The 21,212-nt window shown below is 50.8% G+C and overlaps 3 protein-coding genes across 3 annotated transcripts; 2 read left to right on the top strand and 1 right to left on the bottom strand.

The window, feature by feature from the left end:
- Positions 1-5,882: 5,882 nt before the first annotated feature.
- On the bottom strand, positions 5,883-6,746 carry TRIVIDRAFT_57749 (uncharacterized protein; the record flags this gene model as incomplete). Its single annotated transcript, XM_014097672.1, has 1 exon — positions 5,883-6,746. The coding sequence occupies one exon, from the start codon at positions 6,744-6,746 to the stop codon at positions 5,883-5,885; it is 864 nt and encodes a 287-aa protein (XP_013953147.1).
- A 4,129-nt stretch (positions 6,747-10,875) lies between these two features.
- TRIVIDRAFT_225493 (uncharacterized protein) lies at positions 10,876-11,081 on the top strand (the record flags this gene model as incomplete). The annotated part of the gene is made up of 2 exons (XM_014097671.1): positions 10,876-10,995; positions 11,052-11,081. 2 exons carry the CDS (start codon positions 10,876-10,878, stop codon positions 11,079-11,081), a joined length of 150 nt encoding a protein of 49 aa, XP_013953146.1.
- An 8,247-nt stretch (positions 11,082-19,328) lies between these two features.
- TRIVIDRAFT_115781 (uncharacterized protein) lies at positions 19,329-21,102 on the top strand (the record flags this gene model as incomplete). The annotated part of the gene is made up of 4 exons (XM_014097670.2): positions 19,329-19,666; positions 19,733-19,800; positions 19,865-20,330; positions 20,406-21,102. The coding sequence occupies 4 exons, from the start codon at positions 19,329-19,331 to the stop codon at positions 21,100-21,102; spliced, it is 1,569 nt and encodes a 522-aa protein (XP_013953145.1).
- Between the last annotated feature and the right edge of the window lie 110 nt (positions 21,103-21,212).

The following is a 21,212-nucleotide window of genomic DNA, read 5'->3' as shown; positions in this document are numbered from 1 at the left end:
CAGTGGAGGAGGCCGCGGATATGCAATCGCGCATCGCTTGGAAAAGATCGAGAGCAGAGCCCAGCCGGCCGGCTGAAATGCTCAGCTGCCGGAGCTGGTTCCCGACGGAGTTGATGATCCTCGACCACGGAGTCCGGGGGGCAGACAAATTTCAAACTCCGGGTCTCTGGACACTTCGCCGATTATCCACAATTTTGCGGCTCATGTTTTTGAGTCAAAAGTCAATCCCGTGTAAGCGTTAGTCTCAAAGAAAAACTAGTCAAGTACAAGTAGCTGTGCTAACACCTCAAGATAGAGCCCGACCACAAGAAAGAATTGGAATTGGGAAAAAATGGAGAAGAATGCCACGAGGATTCACGCGCGGCCCGCCGAGCGAGCACCGTCAGCACCGGGGCAAATCACCGCCTTCTCCATCTTTGGCGTGCTTTTTTAACTAACTCGTCCTTACTTTTTGGAAAGGGGGCGTGTGATATTTCCGCTGTCTTGCGCGCTTGACTAGGTGGAGCTCTGGTTTAGGGCTGCATGGGTAAACGGCTGGGAAGGGGGATGAGTCAATAAAAGATCTTCAGCTAAGAAAACGAGAGCAAAGCGAGGAGGACAGACGAGCGCCCGCAGAGAAGAGACCATGCGATATGTCAGACGCTTTTTTCCTCGTCCGCCCCTGCTAGCTGTCTGTTTTGCAGCTGGAATTACCACTTTGAGAGCATCGATGATGATGGCGGTTCGTGATTCGACGCTTCGTATTTTCATACAAAAAGTTACAGAGCAGGCCAGATCACCCAGCTGGCATGGGTTGTGTCGACGAAACTGGAGGGTCGGCGCTCAAATACACCGCTGGCTAAAGGCACCGAAAACGACAGTGTAATATCCCAGTGGTTCAGGTGGAATGAAATGCCGTCAAAGACAGTCGCCATGGGTGGGCTGTCATTTCAGGGCTGAAGCTGAGAGGGGTTCGTTGGTTCCAAACTCCTGGGCATCAACGGAGATGATACGAGTGCGGATACGGACGGACTGATCACCATCTACCTGCGCCTAAGTTCTCTTTCCTTACTCTTTTTTAACTCTATACGAATTGGATGGGTCTTTTTTTTTTTCTTTCTTTTTTTTTTTACTCCTCTCACTCTCGCCGCTCTCAGCTGGGAGGGGCGATCTTCAAGCTTCAAGGGGGCGCTCGATGACTGCATCGCAGATGGATGACACCGACATGCGACCGCCTCTGGCTGAAATAGTTTGGGGACGGCATCCAGATTCCGAGCCAATGGCTCAGCCGCACTCGATTGTCTCAGTTGGTGGCGGCTCTACTGCCATCGGATCACGCTCCATATCGAGCCATGGGACTAGTACCAATATGCAGCGAAAATCCATCGAGAAAAGCGTCAAGGCACACGCACACGCCCTTGATGCCGAGCTCCATTGCCGGGTGTCTTGAGAGCTGAAGAGCTGAACAATACGCGAAATCAGCGCTGGCAACGCCGTGTGAATCTAGCGAGCCATCCCGGGAGCACCGTATTAAAAGCCATGTCTTGGACTTAGCTCGCCCCCTCCCTCCATGGCGCTACCAGCCTGACGGTACGCCAGCATCCTCATCTAAACCTAAAACTGTCCCATCAATCTCGTTGGCACCACGTGCGAGACAGGCCCAAGCAAGTCCGTCTCCGCGCCCCGCGACAACTCAGACGCCATCAGAGCATCAAAGGCGGTGTTCGAGTCAACGCCTCCTCGTGACTGGCGCGGCCCTGATTCATGGGACAATCACGACTTCTAGAAGTTCCGCCAGTTCCGGATGCGCGGCCTAGCCTTTGCGCCGGCGCGATTTCTAGTCGTTCGGTTCGGAGCAAGTTATCAAGCGGCGCAGTTGTTGATGCGCCCTTGGGAGAGCTAGAATGTCGCGTACAAAGCCGCCCAGAAGGCACAACGTCTTGCCAAGATGTGTGGTACAGCGAGACAAGGGACAGCAAGGGAGACAAGCCTCGAAAGGTGACAGATGCAACCAGGTGGCGCTCTCCGGGCTAGACTCGGCGTCTGTCGTCGTCAAGACCTTACAAGCAGGAGCGATTATTAATAGCCACCTGGAGGGTGACAGTTCGCATATTCTAGCCGTCTTGACGAATGGATCCAACGCAAGAAGCAATTACCTGAACCAGCAAAAGAAAAGCAAAGCCGGCTCCGGAAGGAAATCCTTATCCCCGGGCGCCCATGATGCTAGTGGTCGTATTACTAGTACTATGTGCCACCATGCAGCTGTGCCAACAGCATCTCGACTCGCAGAGATCCGGGCTTGTGAGCCTCTTTATTCGCTGGATGTGGCCTGATTTCCTGGGCGTCGCTTCTCTTCTTCTTGTCCTTGGCCCTTTTTCCTCCAATTAACCCAGATTATCCCGGGGCCACTAGGATGTGATTCGCCCCTTGTGCGTGCGTACGGCTGAAGTGACGCTTGTCTAGTCCCGCATCGATAGCTTGCTCTGTCGTCGCATTACAACCACATCTCGCCGTCCATCCATCCATCCCATTTCCATTAGTCCCAGCACTTGAGCAATCCCGAGACCTCCTTTGGCGCCAACGCATGCACTCTGTCGATCTAAGGCGTAGCGCCTATCCGTGTCGCACATCAAAACTGGAGTCGTGTCGGACCCCCCTCCCTTGCCTGCCGCTGCTGTTGGTTTCTACCTTTGCTTTTTTGCTTTGGGCTTGTTGGTGTGATATTGTATTGCATGGCTGATAAATCGTAAAGCAAAGCACCTCCTTACATCTCACAGACGGCTCTAGAACTCGCGGTGCTTACCCGTATATTTGACTAGCACACCTCATGAGCAGCACGAGTCGGACATGATACAACGCTGGCGCCTTTTGCTCACTTCCGTCGGGGATTTTCCCTCGGTGGTTGTTTGATAATGCATGATACTATATCTGCAAAGCCAGCAGCAGCAGTAGTACAGTAGTGCGGATATTTGTCCGCCCCCGAAAGCACATGGAGTTGCATCACAGAGTTACGACACATTTCAATCCGTCAACTTACTGCCGCAAACAACTAACAGCAACTCGGTGAAAATACCCCATTTGGCCTCTCCCAACACCTGGACAAGATGATTAGTTCCCTGCTCAAGCGGGCCTAGCCCATCTGTCAGCTTCATCGCCGCGCCATCTAACCAACTAGCCATATCGGCCTCAAACAGAACTTGTACATGTAAGCTGATAGGCGTTAAATAGCAGGCACGCCGGCAAATGCAGCAGCAAAGTCGAGAACCACCCTCCAGGCCCAAGGGTAAATGCACAATGTCCGCGAGTTATATGTACGGACCTGAGTAGTATTAGTGGCGGTCGGACTTCCGCCTCCTGGTCGCCCCGCGCGGCTTTTACGCTCATTGTCTTGGCGGCTGTCGACAAGTGACGGATTCGAACACGGCGGGTTTTCCTCCGCGGCTGTCTTTTGCGCTCTGGCCTCTCTCGCCTTTGCTCGCTTGGACGCCTTTTACTTCTTCGCCAGCTTTCTGCCTGCTCCAGGCAACTCGATGGCACTAGTTGTTCGTACAAGACGCAGTAGCACGCTGGGAAAAACGGGGTAATACTCCGTAGCCCATGACTAGTTGGGGCATGCAATATAAACAACCAGCTGATGGAGTACTGCTAAGTTTCCTTAGTAATGCATTGGGTAAGATTGAACTAAAGCCATCGTGTTATCGTTGGGGCTGCAAATCCCCCGTTGGACGAGACTCGTTCAATGGTGGGATCTCGATGACCGCTTGGCCCGGCCTAAAAAGGCTTCACGGCAAAAGCAAGCCCAAGAGTCGAGATCATCGCCTCCTGCACCCCCCTTCGCCGTCACCAAACCACGACCCCCCGTCTGGATATGCAGATCAGCGGTTTTCGAACAATCGGGGAGCCTGAATCTCTGGATCCGCCTGCGGGCAAGGGGGCCCGTCCAAGCAGCGTCACCCATGCAAATCTCTGTGAGCTTTTTGCTTTCTCCCCTCCCAGCCGCGCCCGCGCAGATATTTCCTCGTTCGGAATGGTCGGGATCCTGATTTCCTTCTCTTCGCCTCTTCACAAACGCAGCAAGTTTGTGCGTTACAGGTGTTGGGCCCTCTGTGCCTTTTGAACCACACCCCAATTCCTCCCTATCGCGAAGGATTTGTGCCCTCCCCCCCTCCTTTTGCGTCCCTCTTTGGCTATGACCTCTTGGATGACCTTTTCTCTCTCTCTCTCTCTTCTGATAGTAGTAGCTGTTATTTCCAGCGTAGTGTTGCTTGGCAAGCTTCGTACTTCCTTCGTATGTAGGATTCATCACAAATTAATACCCCTCCCAACACGGCTTCTTAGCGTAAGCCTTAACGGATCACGAACTCGAGCAGGAAAACGGAAATTAAGCTTTAAACTCTGCCGTGTAAATCAACAACCCCAAGCTGCACGTATCTCGACAATTTGTCATGGCCAAAAGCCGTAATCGAACCCCCAGTCAGCGTTATTTGGAGGAGCATTCTCTGGCTTGACGGCGCTCGGCGTTCGGCTCTCCTACAACAAGAATTAACCATGCAGAAGCCAATAGTCTCTCACCAATGAAACCGCCCACGCAATTGAGGCGCCCTCGCCCTTTCTCTCTCTCTCTCTCTCTCTCTCTTCCCCCTTCCCATCGTAGCGTTTGTTCGTAGGTAGCATTCTGTCGTAATCCATCAGACCGTGGCCTTGTCCGCATTGCCGATGTCTCGGCAGACGAAAGGCTCCTGCTGTACGCAGGAGGCTGCTAAAACGAAGAAGCCCATGCAACTATTCCCGACTGGTAGATATTTTTACAATACATGTATTTATTCATTCCCCAAACAAGAAAAGAAGAGCGTAACGAGTATTCAGACGTTCTACCGTCTTCGGCAGCCCGCGTTTCAAGTGCCGTCGCACGGTCCAACGGATTCCCGCCGCTTGGATTTCTTTTTATTTCCATTTTTCCATTTTTTTTGGGTTCCGTCTTCTGTCATTGCTTCCTCTTTTGCGGCTGCTTGCCCCTCCTTTCGTCAGCAGCATTTTAAAAAAGGGATCGACATGGGAAACAATCTCGGTGGAACAGCGTCGGGGGCTCTCGCGTAAAAAGCCGATGCATGTACTACCTCACAAGCTGGGCTGGTGCTATGGCCCGTCTCACCAAAAGAGAGGCAAAGATCTTCAGAGGCGAGGATCTTTTTGGGCATAGCCCAACGTTGCGACGAGGTTTCGGCGACACACCAAAAATGCCGGCTGTCTTGCGCGGCGGAGATAATGTGAGACATGTTGGGGGTACACCAGGAACAAGGAGTACAAGCAACTTCACGTCAAGAAACCACGTCAAAATCAAGAGTCGTTCGTAGTAAAGAGAATAGCGTTGTTTGAGTGAAAATAAAAGTCTCCCGCGAGATTGATTGTGCATCTCTATTTACATGTAGCTTCTTCTTTTTTTCTCAATAGTCCGCCTCCGTTTCCCTTGCCCAGATAAAACGCCATACTGATGCACTGCTCTGCATGTCTGCTCGAGCCTTTTCCATGTCCCATAGACATAATACAAACTGGTTCCATAGGACGCTTTGATGCTCTCCTAGGATAGCCAAAAACCCTTATTTCATGACACGTCCGAATGTAACAAGACAAAAGTAGGATGGATACTTTCCTCCGACGCCATGCGGTCCCAAAAAGATAAAAATGACAAAAGAAAAAAAAAAGAACACGTCCTCCCAAGACTGGAGAGACTTCGCCAGTGTGACCATGTGGCATCTCATGTGCCTTCTAAATTCCCTAGCTCCTTGATAATGTGGATGATGTTGATCCGATGTCCCACAGGATAAATTGTTGAAAGAAAAGATAAAAGAAAAGGACAGTCATCATGCGTTCATAATGATTCTTCTCCAGTGCGCCTTGGGCGTTTAGGAGAGGAGAATAGGTCCTTTTCCTACGTCAAAGCCGTGGCAACCTCGTTCGTGTCGCTTCATATTGCTTCGAACGCTAAAGGCCTTGCCGCATCCAGTGTGAGGACACTTGAAAGGCTTCTCACCAGTGTGTGAATGGCTATGGATTCGCAGGCTGCTAGGGCGGCTAAAGGCCTTATTACAAGTTTGACAGATGTATCGGTCTTGTGTGGGAGGGAATGGGATCCCGTTGGACGGGTTGAGATAGTGGTGGTGTTGCCAGACATAGCCACCAGAGGGTGTTACACTGAGAGGGCTAGGCGGCGGTGGGAATGACTGGGGCAGCGGACGCTGGTAATGAAGACCAGGCACCTGAGCAGGAGGAGGCGGTGGGAGGTTCTGAACAGGATAGTAGCTGCCGACAGGAGACTGGGCAGATGCCATTGCAGGCTGCTGGGCAGCTGAGGTTGAGATGGTAGGCCGAGAGGCGGCCATTTGATGTCGGTGCGCATCATGGGCCTCTACAGGGGGGGTTGTCTCGTAATAGTGGCTGTGAGGAGCGTGGGAGATGCTGCTGGGTTTGCTTGATGGAGAGCGTCGAATGTCAAATGAGGTATCTGTGGACATGGGCGGTGTGGGTGGCAGCGCCCTGTGTCGAGAAGCTGGTCGGCTCTCAGTCTTGACATAGGGTCGAGGAGAGTTGTGCTGAGACTTGAACGAGGCTTCGCTCGCCAGTGAGCCAGCGTCGGCAAGTCCCAGGAGATTGGAGATAGAGGGCAGTGAGCATTTTGGCTCGTCCATGGGGGGCGAAGGAGGCGGTCGGTAATATCCAGAGTACTGTGTGCCGTAGGGAGGAGATTGGAAAGAGGAGACCAACGCCATTGTGTGCGTTGTTGAAGAGGCGAGAGGGAAGAGTCAAGTATAGGGAAGACTCGGATGTAGATGTCGACAGTCGGGAAAAAAGTTCGTGAGTTTCAGATCAGAAACCTGCGTCGAGGGTTTATTAACACTTGGTTGGATGATGTGTTGGTTGGACAGCAAGCAGAGATGCACCAAAGAGTCCGTCGTCAAATCGTCGATTCAAAAGAAACCAGGCGGCTTGAGGCAAAATGGGGGCTGGAGATGGTATAAGTATGTTTTTGAGCCGCTATTTGAACCAGAGCGAGCGGTTTGGGTGTGGAGCGGCATATCAGATCTGTCTTCCGTAGACATTTAAGTATCCCACACGACAGGCTAGGAAGTGCCCCCGGCGTTTGGAACATCGCAGATATTAGGAGTGGGCCACCCCTCCCCCCTGGTCAGAGAGCCATCATTCCCAGGAAAAGGTCTGGGACCAAAAAATCAATACGCTCGGCCCATCTAACCCTACCAGGGGGCAAGGGCTTGAATAACGGGGTGGAAACGGGCGTCGAGGTCACTAAGAGGGGGGGTGTATTGAGGATGTCATCGAAGCGCAGGGTATTCGATGCTCTCGGGATTGGGGCTCCTAGACACTGTACCTGCTCCAAGGGCGGGAACATGCCAGGATAAGGGAGAAAGGAGGGGAGTGTAAGTAGCACCGCCGGAGGGGGTATTACAACATGAGGCGTGTCCAATGTGGGGGCCTATTTTGGTCGCTCTCCTTGACCGGGACCGCGGATAGAGATCGTAGGCGTGGGTGGTATTGCATAATGGTGGCTGAACGGAGCTCCAGGGATTGTCATCAGGGATCATTGTGTGGCCCAGTCGTGGGAGACGGTGGGTCGGTGGCCTGGACATAACGGAGAGAAAACGTGAGCGACGAGCGACGAGCAACGAGCGCCGAACATCCCTGCCGCTAGAGACAGTCGACCTTGTTTGGGCAATTTCTTCTTCCTCAGCTTCTGGACGGTGTCCGCAACAGCTGCGTACCAAGTACTAGACACGGCCGCCGAGCATGTCCTCTCTCGTCTTTTGGTCTTATTGGCGTGGTTCTTGTGGGCTGCAAAGGGGACAAAGAAGCGTTCTGATGCGAAACGAGTCCCCGAGTCCCGAGCGCCCACCACATGGTAGCAAGATGCATCAACCACGACGGCCGCAGCCTGCTAAGACCGCCTCGCATACATCTAGCTTGTTAGCATGCGTTTCCCCATTGCAGTAGGAGTACTAGTCACACGTCGCAGCATTTCTATTCGCCCGCAGCCAAGAAACTGCAAAGGGGGGAGGTTGAGGTTGAGGCGCTCCGAGAAGCCGCCCCGCGTCGGAAAATCCCCCCTTTGGAGCTACCTGGCACAACTTGAGACGATCTACGACTCGCGGACCGTGGATCAGAGCCCTTGGCCAAATGGAAATGATAGACCTGATGATTAATACCCGGCGAAGTGTTGGAGCTGACACGCAAGAACCAAGAGAGACCTGACTAGTGACAACGGCGCTCCTTGGTTCAATGCGGCCAGAGTCGTCATTGGAGCGTCACGCCCGACCAACAATCTCGATCCATTACAATACGAACCTCTGCGAAAAAGACGGTCTGCAAAGGGGAAGCGGTTCCTACAATGCCACACGTTTCCAGCCAATTCATGCCCGTGCCTGTGCCTGTGCCTGTGTGAGGGGTCCGTGGAATGACGACGGCTTTTCCAACCTCATAGGTTTACACATACTCGATGCAGCCCCAAGATGCGAGGGGGATGATTTTCCTTTCGGTGAAGCCTGTTGCGGTGGCGCTCCCAGAATGACATCGGCAAACTTTCTTCGTGGAGCGAGCTCGTGGCCGCGCCGGCGTTATCTGGAGCACAGCAGCATGGCTAGCCCCGTTCTAGGCCTTCTCATGGCATTGGCCGCTAGCAAAGCAGTCAATGCTACCGTCGTGGTTTTTCGAGCGGGCGAGCATCACCTCGTGGCGTGGCGTCCACTCCGGAGTGCGCCTGGCTGCCATGGTACAGGCTAATTAATGATCGTCGTGCTAGTCGAAGCCCAGGGAGCAGCCAGTAGATTTTCATCGGGTTGCGTGATTCTCCCAGCTAGACAAGGGAGATGCAGGCGCCACTGGTTGAAGACCCTTGTTCTGCTAGCATGAGCGCAGAGGTGTGTCATGATCTGCCAGTATCAAGGAGCACTCCTGGGGCCGGGGTTAATTTGTCTCTTTGTTTCCAGCGGAGCATTGCCTGCTCGCCGCCGACCTGCACCCTCCTGTCGCGTGAATCCCTCTTGCCATTCCCATCAGATGTCAGAGGCTTGATGCTACATGCGTCGTCATAACTAGGTTATTTTCCTTGCTCGTCAAGTCCGTCGGGTGTGCAGGTCAACCGCTGATGCTAATACCTGGAAGACTGCAAAACGGCAAAAAGCCACGGCGTTCGGTTCAACTCATCTTCTCTCTGCTTGTGCAACAACCAGCGCTGTACGCAACCCGGTACATGCAACATGCATGTTGGTGTATCGTTGTATCAAGAGCGTGCTTGGACGGAGCAGCAGCAGCTTGTCGGCTGCTCGACCGCTAGCTAGTAACCATCTACAACCAGCACCGACCTCCCGCGCGCTCCCTCTTCCGTATGGGGAAGTAGATGGCAATGGCCCCGGCCACAGAAAAAATAACCATGCAGCTTCCTCAGCAGGGCTTTCGAAAATTCGTCGATCGTATTTCCCAAGTGTCACCCTTGACAAGGGGTGAGTTCTCGTAGCCAACACTTATTACGGGTCATTCCAATTTGCTAAGGCGCGCTGCGTGGAGCATAGTTGGGCCTTTGAAATGAGCTGTCAAGATGTTCTGGAAGGTTAAGAACCCGCCCCCCAAGCACGGAGTAACTGTGTACGTCACAAGAGCTGCTTACCAAAGTATTGGTCAAAGTAACAAGAAAAATACGATAAAGGTAAAAATGGGCCTATCCAAGCTTCTTTCGCCCGCTCATATAGGGTCCTTTCTTCACACACTCAAGACTTGAGCCAACGGCCAACCGCACATATGTGTGCCAACTTGATTCTGCTGTGATCACCACGGTTAAATGCAATCCTGCGTCATGGACTGTGAGAAGGCTTGCAGCCCATGCTAAACCAGTCTGCAGCCTTTGGAGAGGTCATTTACTCTGTAAATTAACAGAAACGTCGCCCATTCGTCGGTTTCTAAACGCTTGTGGTATTTGGCCGAGAAGGTTGAAAGCTTCTTGTAGCCGCCGTCGTACCTGACGCACTCCGTATTGTGCTCCTTACTCCGCACCAACTCCGCAAATTTGGCACACGCCGTTGAACTCTTGCGTAGTTGCTCTAGCAGCCATTACTCGACCGGTAAAGTTGTGAAACAATGGCTGAAGAAAGCCCGGTTTTATGCTGCCCAACCGAGAACAACGCCCGTCCTTCTTGGTAATACCTACCGTATACTGAAAGACCGGGGAGTTAACGCCTGGAGATATGGCTTGCTCCCGGCTGATTTGCCTCGGCCCGCAAGCAACCGTGGAGCACACAGCTTGGACCAAAGCAACTGATCGCCATCAAGTTTAGGCTTGACGGTTCACTCCACTCGATCTGCCAATGATTGATATTTCAATTTGGAAAGGCTGCACCGAGTGATCATCCTCGATGATACAGCAGGACGCCAAAAGCATGTACGACGCTTATGAAGCAACGGCGTAAGAGGCAGGAGGAGGATATGAGCCGTTCCAGAAGATCTGCCTCCATGACGACTGAATAGGCCCCTGATGAGCTAGTGCCGGGGTAGACTTCCAGAATAGTTTAGGGGGAAGTAGTTGGTTGCGTTGATCAGCAACGTGCAGGAAGATCCTCCCGCCCGCCAGAATCACCCTTGGACGCTATAGCTGTTGCTCGGCTTTCAAGGACGGTTAACGTCTGCTCCATATAACCTAACCACGAAGGACTCACGGAGCAGTATCAAGGAAAGCCGACGTAGCATTCAAACCCATAACCAACAGCCTCATCCATGGAGGGAATCATCACGGGTCATATTCCGCGGCTCACTTGTGCAATTGAGTTGTAACAGGCCGACTACGTCCGAGCCTATCGAAGCGGTGGATCGCTACGCTTATCCGACGGGGAAGCGCTGATGGCAGCTCAAGACCCTATGAGCGCACTGTCCAACTCTTCTCCCATGTCGGTATCAAGAGTCAGTGGTCAAGGTGTTGAGTTGTTGCAGGCCGACGGACATGCCGCACAATGGAACCAGGTTATGGTTACCATGTATTGAAGTAGCATCAATTATGCCTGCTAATTAGCTATTAGCCCGGCGTTGAGAACGGAGATAGCAGGTAACCCACCAAGGGTCGAACACGTAGCCACAAAGATTACTACATGCGCTGAATTCACCCTGAAACCCGTGGACATGCCATCACGGAGTGGTCTTCCGGAACAGCCTGCATGAGGCCTGGCTAAGCGAGTGACAAGGCAAAGACGGAGAGCGGTATGTCGTCGGTGATGCGGAGCCGTCTCGCGATTTCGGGGAGTAAAAGATCTGCTGGAGGTTTCCTGTCATCAACTCCCGCCGGAGTCAATCTGCGGACGATCGCTCTCTGCGATATGGGCAGAGGCCACTATTTCCAGATACAGCATGATCCCGCCGGCGTTTCAATGTCCGTCTGTCGGGTTATTTCGTGGTAGTTATTTCGTGATAGAGAGCGCTTAGCACTTGCAAATACGGCATTGTGTCGGTTATCATGGATTGCGAGAGAAAGAATGGCAGAAGTTGGAGGCTCTTGCGAGCAGTGAAGTCACGGCGGTTGAGGCTCGCTAAACAATGCGCTAACAATGCACAAAGCTAGAGTACCTTGAAGTTACATCGTCGTGATGCGGCAGATCAGTGCCCAGCACGGTCACAACTGCGTACTAAATACCCCAGAGAAAGTACCGATTTTTTTGCGGCGAATGAACTACAACTCTAGTACAATGGACTTTGGCCTTCACAAATGGGCAGGTACATGTACGAGTACATTCACCATCTTTAATTCAGTGATTTGCATTCCAAGGCATTAGAAACGATGTAGAAAAGCGACGGGTTTAACAGAGCATAGACGACCATACCTAAGTACCCAGTAGGTGAAGGGCCAATAAAGACAAATGAATAGACAGATACTATGTAGAAATCTTGCTTGCACTTTCTTGATAGCCAATCGGGCTCTCCGATTGTGCAACGACAAGAGCATGTATATTGGCTATCCGGTGACTTTACGGAGTATTCACTTCAACATAAATCATAATGAATCATACGTCATTATAGGTAACCTGCCAGTGTTTGGGGGCGTGTGCGTTCTGGCTTGCGAATACGAGTATTAAGCATGGACCGTCAGGACCCTTAGAAACCATGCCATCTCGGAAAATACTACGCTGGAATGGGGGTTTTGGAGCTCAACGGAGCCGTGTACGAGTATACTCCGTACTCTGCGGCTAATGCAATGCCACTTGGACGGTTGAAAACGTAGATAGGGCATGTTCAGACAATTATGGCTTTGCACACATGCCTGTTCGATATCCTTGATGACCTGAGTCTGGTTCATGATTTGTATTCTATGTGGCCCGACGACTGCCAGGATCGGCCTCCGGGTTAAACAGCTTCTTCTCCTGGTTAGCATCAGATGACTGCTATAAGATGACTGCTATTACATGTATCGTCATCGGGTAATGCCGTTTATCGTCAGCCTTATGGCGCCCCGAAATGGACCAAGCGGCGATACTATTTCCTTTTCAGTAACACTGCTGTCTCTATTCCGCATTCCTTAGATGGGATGGGGCAACCATCTTTCCGGGAGGCTTACCATTAATCCATATACGAGTACGCATTTACAAACGGTCCACCCATGCTTTCATCATCCGTGCGCTCTCATCTTACCATCAGCAGCCTGTACTTTCCCCAAAGTAATCTTCTTTGCTTAGTTCAATGTCACTCTATTTTATGCATCTCACCGACCTTGCATTACACTATAAACTCCATAAAATGCTTAGGTACCTAGCTTTCAACCACTATACTGACTAATGTTGTAAATTTTGACAAGTGAAGCTTCACCAGCTATTACTGTCCACATGATATTGCCACCAGTCCTCTTGGTCATCAACAGTTACCATACTTAACCCAGCTGCTTAATCCTAGGCGATAAATCTGACAAGACGGTGGATAAATTTGTACACTAGACGTAGACTTTTGCTTCGTGATGCTGACCGACTTTATCTATAGAATATCTGGGGTAGTCGTGAATACGTGTCATCAGGTGACATTTTTTCGGTTGCAGAATTAACGCAACTACCAACAGTTCTCCGTGAAAGCGGATAGCGATCATGATTTGGAAGTTCTCTTAAATACATGTACGTAACATGACATCATGAAGAGCAGCAAATCCCGCCGATTTCTTCTCAAACCATCAACACCTTGCAAAATATCAGACAACGCATTCAAATTGCACTAATGAGATAAGCTCAACCCTGTTCTCCTATTCTAGTAATAACGGCGACTGCCATCCTCAAGAGTAAACTAGGGTGAAAAAGCTTGTGTGCGTGGGCTTACCGGCTCGGATTCAGACACCAAATCTCTACTACCTAGCAGAAGACAGGAGCAGCTGCTCTTGGTCGAGCGAGTAAATCGGTCAGGGATTCACCCATGCTTTGAAAACGTATGAGTAAGAACTGCGTACAGCAAGTTCGTTCGTCGCTTACTTATGCTAGGGTAGTGCCTGTATTGAAAAGAAATTATCAGGTGCAAGTAAACAGAATATGGTTGGTATAAGCGACTGTGATCGACGCCCTTCCAATGGCGAGCATTACCAGGTTACGGCATCCGATACTGAGGACATGTACACAGCCACACTAGATATATTTGGAATTGCCAAAATCATTGCCCAAATGCTCACCTTACTCGATGGGAACTCCTACTCCAATAAACATTCTCCACAGCAGGAGTTTGTGTCACTTCGACAGCAAAACTGCCATGTTACTTATTTACGTCCTTGGTTATAGGCGCACATTTATATGTATTCAATGACCAAGTGTTACAACACGGATGGCGTCTGTCTCTCACCCCTAACGCATCTGACGATGTACGCAGAATCGACGTACCATACTGTGTCCAATCCTCGTGTTCCTTACTTTCCCTACCGAGGACAGCTTAGCCCGCTGTTTCGGGAGCTCTCCGTTTGACTAAGATCCTCCCCGCCGTCTGGACGATCTCCCAGGATACTCCCTGCTCTACCCACGCGACAAGTGGAGAGTTTCGCTGGCTTTGGCTCAGACATCCGGTGGCACGGACGGGGCGCACAGCCTTTGCGCCGCTCGCAACTCGCCAAGATTCTCAGCCATGCCATTGGGTCGTGGCTCTAAGCCTTTGCGTTTGTGGCTCTCTAGTTTTTTTCTATTGTTTAATTTGGGTTAATTTCTATCACACCGACGGAGGGGGCGCCTTTAGACGCCGGTGTTTTCTACAAATGAATTGCGCCGCTAGTCTGCTCCGTGTTGCAAAAGTCTAGATCCCTTCCATTTGGCCAGTTTCCAGGAATCGGGTGCGCTATTGCATCCCCGATGACACTAGCTCTGCGAGTGTTCCGTAACGAACGCTCATCATGAACTATATCTAACGTCATTTTAACGGAGATTGTGCCCAGCACTTATTTGGCTTGGCTTGGTGCACGGCCTCATCAGGCAGAGCGGGAATGCGGTTTACTAACTGTACGGTTCATCCATCCATTTAATCCATCAATCAATTTCAAGAGAAGGAAGGGGAAGAGATCCCGACAGTCTGCTTACTCCGTACATATACAGTGCAAAGACGATGTCACCTCGAAGTGACATTGAGGACCGGATCAAGCAAGGATAGACAATGGCGGTAGCAGCCTTGTAACTATAGTAGCACAATGTGCTTCAAGTCAAGCCTTCTGCAGCCTCACGACTCAAGGTGCAGACTGGGCTCGCTTTGCATGAAAAAGCCTTTCATTGAAAGAGAATCTGCACCAGTGTCAAACTCATACTCCTTGCGCAGGCAATCCTCCGGGTAAATAGAGGGCTTACGATTACGAGCTCTAGTCCCTAAATGACAAGTGCATAGCGTAATCCGTTGTACCCTTGTTGGAGGAACCACCAATAGCAAAGATTAGACATAAACAACTCCTCAAGCCTCTTCCTCCAAGCTGTCGGCAGCGTCGGTTACAAATCGCTAAACCCACGGAGGGACTTTCGTTCGCTCAGCAATTTTAGGCGTATTGGTAAATCATGGGTCTGCGTTATAGTAGTTTATGCAGCTGATCGAGTTTGTTGCCAGCAACGCCATCCAAGCCTGCAAACATGAATCTTACTCCACTGGTATTGGATAGGAGTTAAGAGGCGCCTCCTGAAACTCGCCCTATCAATAGCTACGACTAGTGATGGCGAATGGATTTTACTTTACTATTGTCACTAGTGCAGGAATGCCACGTAAACTTGTTTTAACGCCTGAAATGAACAAGCATAAAGAACAATAATGGGTCTCTCTGCAATAAGAATACCAGGTTGTAGCCTCTCATGAGATAGCTTCGTGTTGTGGTGCCGTAGTTCGATCATTTGAAAAGAGCAACGTAGCACACGGAGGAGCTGGCCCCTTGTTCTCTCGGCGGAGAGAATCGGAATGTGATCCAGAATCTCATATACCAGTACCATGGATCCTTTGCAGAACTGGACAAGCCATCACCCCCAGTTGCCATCAACAATCACGGGGTAGGATCGATCACAAGAGCTAAGATGGAAATACAGTAGTGTCGAAGCCGACATGAGGTAGGGGTACGGCACCCTCCCATCGACAAGCAAGCACGAGGATGTCATCGTTGCCCGCAAGGCAGCAAGGTTAAATGAGGGGTAGCACCGAGAACCAAACAAGGCTGGCAATAAAATTCCGAGGATGAAGACGACAATGTTACCTATAATGCCGAGTACGTGCAGACGGACATGTGGTGGGATGCGTTGCTGCCCATCAAGTTATTACATCCGAGGATGAGAAGGACAATCGGAATCCTGACACTACCACCACCATCGTGACTGAGGGAGGTCAGCAGGTTCTCAATGCCTGCCAAGAGTCTCTGAACGTGGACTTGTTCAAAGGGCACTTTTGTCTTCAAATCCATAAGAAACTGATTCCACATCTTCTAATCAGGCACGCTGTATTTTGTATTGATTGGTTAAGTTATTTGTTTATCCTTGCAACTTGCCAAGTAGATGACCACATACTGGCCAATAGTACTTCAATGTCAGCTGCTCTTTCTTCTATGCGGTCTCATTGCTCTAAGCGGACTTGGATTAAGCGGACATGGATGGAGCATGATTGCTGAACACAATAGGAAAAAGTTGAAGCCAAGAAGCCAAGAAGCCAAGCCGTGGAGAAGAGCATGTCACACCACTGCCTTCAGTAAGCCCCATTGCACCCGAAGCACACCGAATTTGTCAAATGCCATGCCGGAGAAGAATCGGTGTCGGGACCGAGAAGCATCCAATCCCAGTTCGTACAAGCCAGGACATGTGGCTAGTCATGTCCCGGTAAGGATTCCTTGTTATCCTAATCCGGAAAATGCTAAGCATGGTTCAAAGAAGCATCCAACGTTTCGAGATGGCTTCTCCAAATAATCCCACAAAAGGGAATGTAGTGGAGTGTACGCATGGCCATCTCCTAGAGATGATACAAGGCGCAAATTGGCATCGCCAATGGTATGACAAATTGCGTATCTAAGGTGGGAAACGCCTATCCGTACCGGGTATTGCTGGGTAAATCCTTCGAGCTGTTTTGTTGGCTGCCTGTTGTTGCCTGACAAGGCTTTGCTCTCGGATCATCAAGGCAGAAGAAGGCAACGCATCCGTGCCGGGGGTTACGTCTTTAACGGCGGCGCTTGATAGCCTTGATGTAAATCACCAGACCCATTCCCACGGTCTCGGCTGCACCCCGAGCAAGTTGCGAGGGGGGCGATAGGGCCGTTTAGCGAATCCTGACAACTGGGTTCTTGGGACAGGCTCGTCAGCCCAAGAGACGCGCTTGGGCGAATCCGTACGACTAATAGTAATAATAATTAATCCCGAACCCGGTACCGTTGGGGTTCTGGGCCACTCTTGCAGGGCTCGCCCCTTTTCTTGGGAAAGCTGTCAGCAGACATATCGCCGAAGTCAGCGGCAAATGTCCACTCCATGTCAGCAAGCACGCCTGCACCTGTGCTGCATGTTGGCAGTGCTTGGTTCTGAGACATGATATCGCCCTTGAATTTCAGGTAAGGGTCGGCATCGCAAGTGATCCGATGAGGTATCGGATTCATATTCGGGCTGCAACATGTAGAATCAAATGCCGGGCAACTCCCCGTCAGGAAAGGATAGGCGCTTTTTCTGACCACCTTTTTCACATTACGGCAAGGCTGAGATGTCAAGTGCACATATGCAGGGGATGAGGGACAACAATACAAACATTCATACCCGTAGACCGACGGAAGAGTAACACCCGTGCTCATTACTTCGGGCACTCCCCCGGGGACTGTATTCTGACAGATCGACTCGACTTCAGTCATCACCCATGAAGCTGCGCCGCGCTTGTTTTCGGATTCAATCCCAACTGGTTGTCCCCCTGTGTGGCGTGTATCTCGAGCGATCCATTATTCACTCTCTCGCGGCTATCTTCTCGCGCCAAGTTTCTGCCACTGCATCTCCTCGGCGACCATTTGACAAGCCGCCGTTCAATGGATGGGGGGGGCGACTAAGAACCCTAAAGTTTAATGAGATTACTCATTGACAGCTGATAGCGCCCAGGGGTATAACGTTGGCACATTAACTAGCGTATATGATGTTCAAACGGTGGTTGATTTCCATAGATTCGTCGGATTCTATACCGGGTGCAGCAGCGTTTGGGCAAGTCACATCCATCACAGTAGTTTATTCTCACCATGTCACAGCTTCTATCATCCCTTTGTACTTTATACGGATAAATAAAGGAGTTTATATACCCTACGGCATAATTATTCTATTACTGTTGCGTGCAGATCTTGAGAGCTACAGACTGATGTAGCAGCGCTGAGACACGTGGTGGCCGGATAATGCGGGAAGCGAGATGGCTGGAACTTTTGAGTGACCCCGAGTCAACAACGTTTCAGTTCTGGTATTGGGGCCGAGATGCCGAACTCAATATGGCAAGGAGTTTCGACGGGGTTGCCCAGCTTATCAAGATACGAGTACTAGAGTACCAGTGAAGTAAGGGGAGGGTCGGCTGCAAGCTCCCCCAATGGCAATTTCAAGAGATAAGAGACAAGGGTAGTTTCTAGTATCATTTCTCAAAATCATTGGGGAATACGGAATACATTTGTCTTGTAATAAAACTCAAATGTTAATGACATCACTCTCATGGTTTGTCATGAGGTGTGCAGCAACTAGCAATGACCACGGAGGGATTATAAAGCAAATGTAATAGAATGACTAGTCCGATCCAAAAATAGCAAGCAGTCGCAGGTATGGCGAAGCTTTGTAAGTCATTATATAACGATCATATGATCTTATTGTATCCTTTTGCGTCGTAATGCATAGACAGGTTCGTCTGATGACGGCGAAGTTGGGGAGAAAGCAAGTCTAGCCACTTTGTAGTACCACTGCGGTACAGTTTGAAATTCCACTATCAAAATTGAAGTAATATTCGAAGGAACTCGATGACCATGTTTTTGAAACGTTTCCTGGTATGTTATGAGTGAGTGAAGCATGTAAGACATTGTCGTTGATACTACCGAAGTAATAGATTGATGATAACTATGCAAGTAGAATCAATGACTTACACTTGAGGTTTCCTTTACTTCGTTTTCCTTTTATTATGATTGAAAGAAACTCAAAATAAGAATCACCATGCTGTTTGCGTTGGATTTCTTTTTGTTGTTATGCATTGCTAAAAGAAGGATGGTGACAAGGCATTTCAGGGTAGCATAAATATGGCTACATGTACCTGTAGCAGAAGTGGTTTACGAGCGAAGCCTGCACACATGTACCAAACACGATATAGGTACTAAGACATGGATACATGTCTATGCCTCTGCGGTGACGCTGATACCAAAGTTTGAAACATGTCTGAATTTTCAATAAGTAAGTACAGCTGTTTTTTTTTTTTCTTGAACAAGCCGCTTTTCCAGTACCTTGGTGAATCCCCCAATACTGTAGTTCCGCCAACCACGATACGAGTACATGTACTCCGTACTTGTACTAGCTAATGCAGAGTTGACGTGAATCATTCAGCGATTGAAGCTAGCACACTAAGCGAGCAAATACAGAAGGCTTCCAGCCTTCCAGCAGCTGTGATCAGAGCCTCGGAGAATCGGGACTCTCCTCCGGCGCTGCTTTCCCGCGCCCCTAGCGCACCAGCTGAGCCTTGGCTTCCGGTCTCGGCCTAGCGGCCACTTGTCATCAAGATGGAGATATTTGGATATCCCAAACCACGGCGCCAGAAATGGCCGTTCTCGTCCCATTCTGCTGCAATGCGTCTTTGTTTGCTCGACTGGTGGCCCCATCCACTCGACTCAACCAGGCGTCTGCAGCGTCACCGTCATCATGGGCTCAGTCCAACCACCCACGAAGCCATGCCACAACTGCCGTCGGCAGCGGCTCCGTTGTGACCGGTCGTATCCACACTGCAACAAGTGCGCCGCCTCGGGCAAAGAGTGTCTCGGATACGGCAAGCTGTTTCGCTGGACGGGCGCCATAGCGAGTCGCGGCAAGCTGGCCGGCCGGACGTCGAGTGCCCCCGTGGGCGCGGGTGACGCCGAGGATGCTGACGCCGGGGTGGACGGCGACGCGAGGTCAGAGGCCGGAGCTGTGTCGCCGCTTGTGCGCTCCAGGACGAGCTCACCGCAGGCTGTGGCTCTCAACGGGAGCTTTGCAAGGCGATCGTCGACGGGCGCAGGAGCCCTGCAGGTCATTTCCCAGCCAGTGTCTCCCAGCGCCAAGCTGAGGAGCCCGTGGGTGTTGGTCGATCCTCTCTTTCAGGGCTTAGACAAGTCTCACCGGTTTTATCTCGACTACTGTGCGTCTAAGTCAGATCGCTGCTCGTCTCCTCTGTGCTAACATCGTATCGTAACTGTCACCAGTCACAACCCGCGTGTGCAAAGACCTGGTCTCCAATGACGGGCCACAGTGCAATCCTTTCCGCAGCCTCATCCCGCTGACCCGTGCTCACCCACTGCTGCAGCACATCATCGTTGCAGCCTCAGCTGCCCACATGTCCAACCTGATTAGAATGGGCCTGCCCTACCCTGATGGCGGGTTCATACCGGCGAACCGGGATGCGGCATCAACTAGGGCGCTGGATGATGCGCTGGTTGCTAAACACACAGCGCTGAAGCTAATGTCTACCGCGATTCAAAATCTCGATACCATTAATGGTGACGTCGTGCTTGCAGCCTCGCTTTTTTTCATCAACGTGGAGTTGATTGAATCTGGAAAGCATGGCTGGAGGGCACATCTTGAGGGAGCTGCAAAGATCATGTCCTTCTTGCAGCTTACCAAGGCCTGGGATAGCTCATTACGAGACTACCTTCTATCAGATTGCTTCATGTAAGCTGCTCATACCCTTTGCCTTTGTAGCTGCATTACTGTTTCTTCTCCCTCTTTACTGACTGTTCTGCTCAGTTACTTTATCCTGGCTTCAGCATTTATGCCGGCGCGATATGCAGCGTCGCTCAACTTTGAGTCCTCGCAGATTCCTTTTGTGCTTGGCAAGACGGTAGCGAATAGCTACTTGTGCTGCCCGCCGGAGCTGATGGAAATCTTGCACGAGGCCTCTCAGCTTTCAAACAGTGTACTTGGGGACGAGTCCAACGAAGCCGCCACCATAGCTGCTCTGGAGCTCATTAATCGTGCTCAAGCTTACGATATTTATGCATGGGCTCGTGACACTGCCAGGGCTCTTGGTTTACCAAACGATGTGATGCAAAGCCGCATGCACGCTGGGGCTAGTCATCGTCTAGCTGCTTGCATATATATTCTGCAGGCTATTCCCTCTGCCGGAGAGAGGCTTGGCCCGGAGTTTGCCGCCTTCCTCACGGACGACCTACTGGCGCACTTGAACATGATGCCTGTAGAAGACCCGAATTTCAAGGCAACCACGTGGCCAACATTCATCATAGGTGCGGAGACGAGGGATCCAGTACGGCAGAAATTTATCATGGAAAGATTACGCATAATGACTACGGTATGTCCGTGGGGTTTCATCCATACTGCCATGGAAACGCTTCAGGTTATCTGGAATCTAGCTGCTGAAGAAAGAGGATCCAAGAGTTGGGTGCAAACGCTGAAAGATCCGGAAATGAACTTCTTGATCGTCTGACGCGTCGACTGGTTATCAACTTGCATGGAGCAAAGCATGGCTGCCAGGGCATTACGAGATTATCGGAGGACTCTTGTTCAACACGAGCTTGGCTATACTATAACTATTTG

Source organism: Trichoderma virens (assembly GCF_000170995.1).
Source record: "Trichoderma virens Gv29-8 chromosome Unknown TRIVIscaffold_85, whole genome shotgun sequence".
Lineage (NCBI taxonomy): Eukaryota > Fungi > Ascomycota > Sordariomycetes > Hypocreales > Hypocreaceae > Trichoderma > Trichoderma virens.
This window is presented reverse-complemented; position numbering and strand designations above follow the sequence as displayed.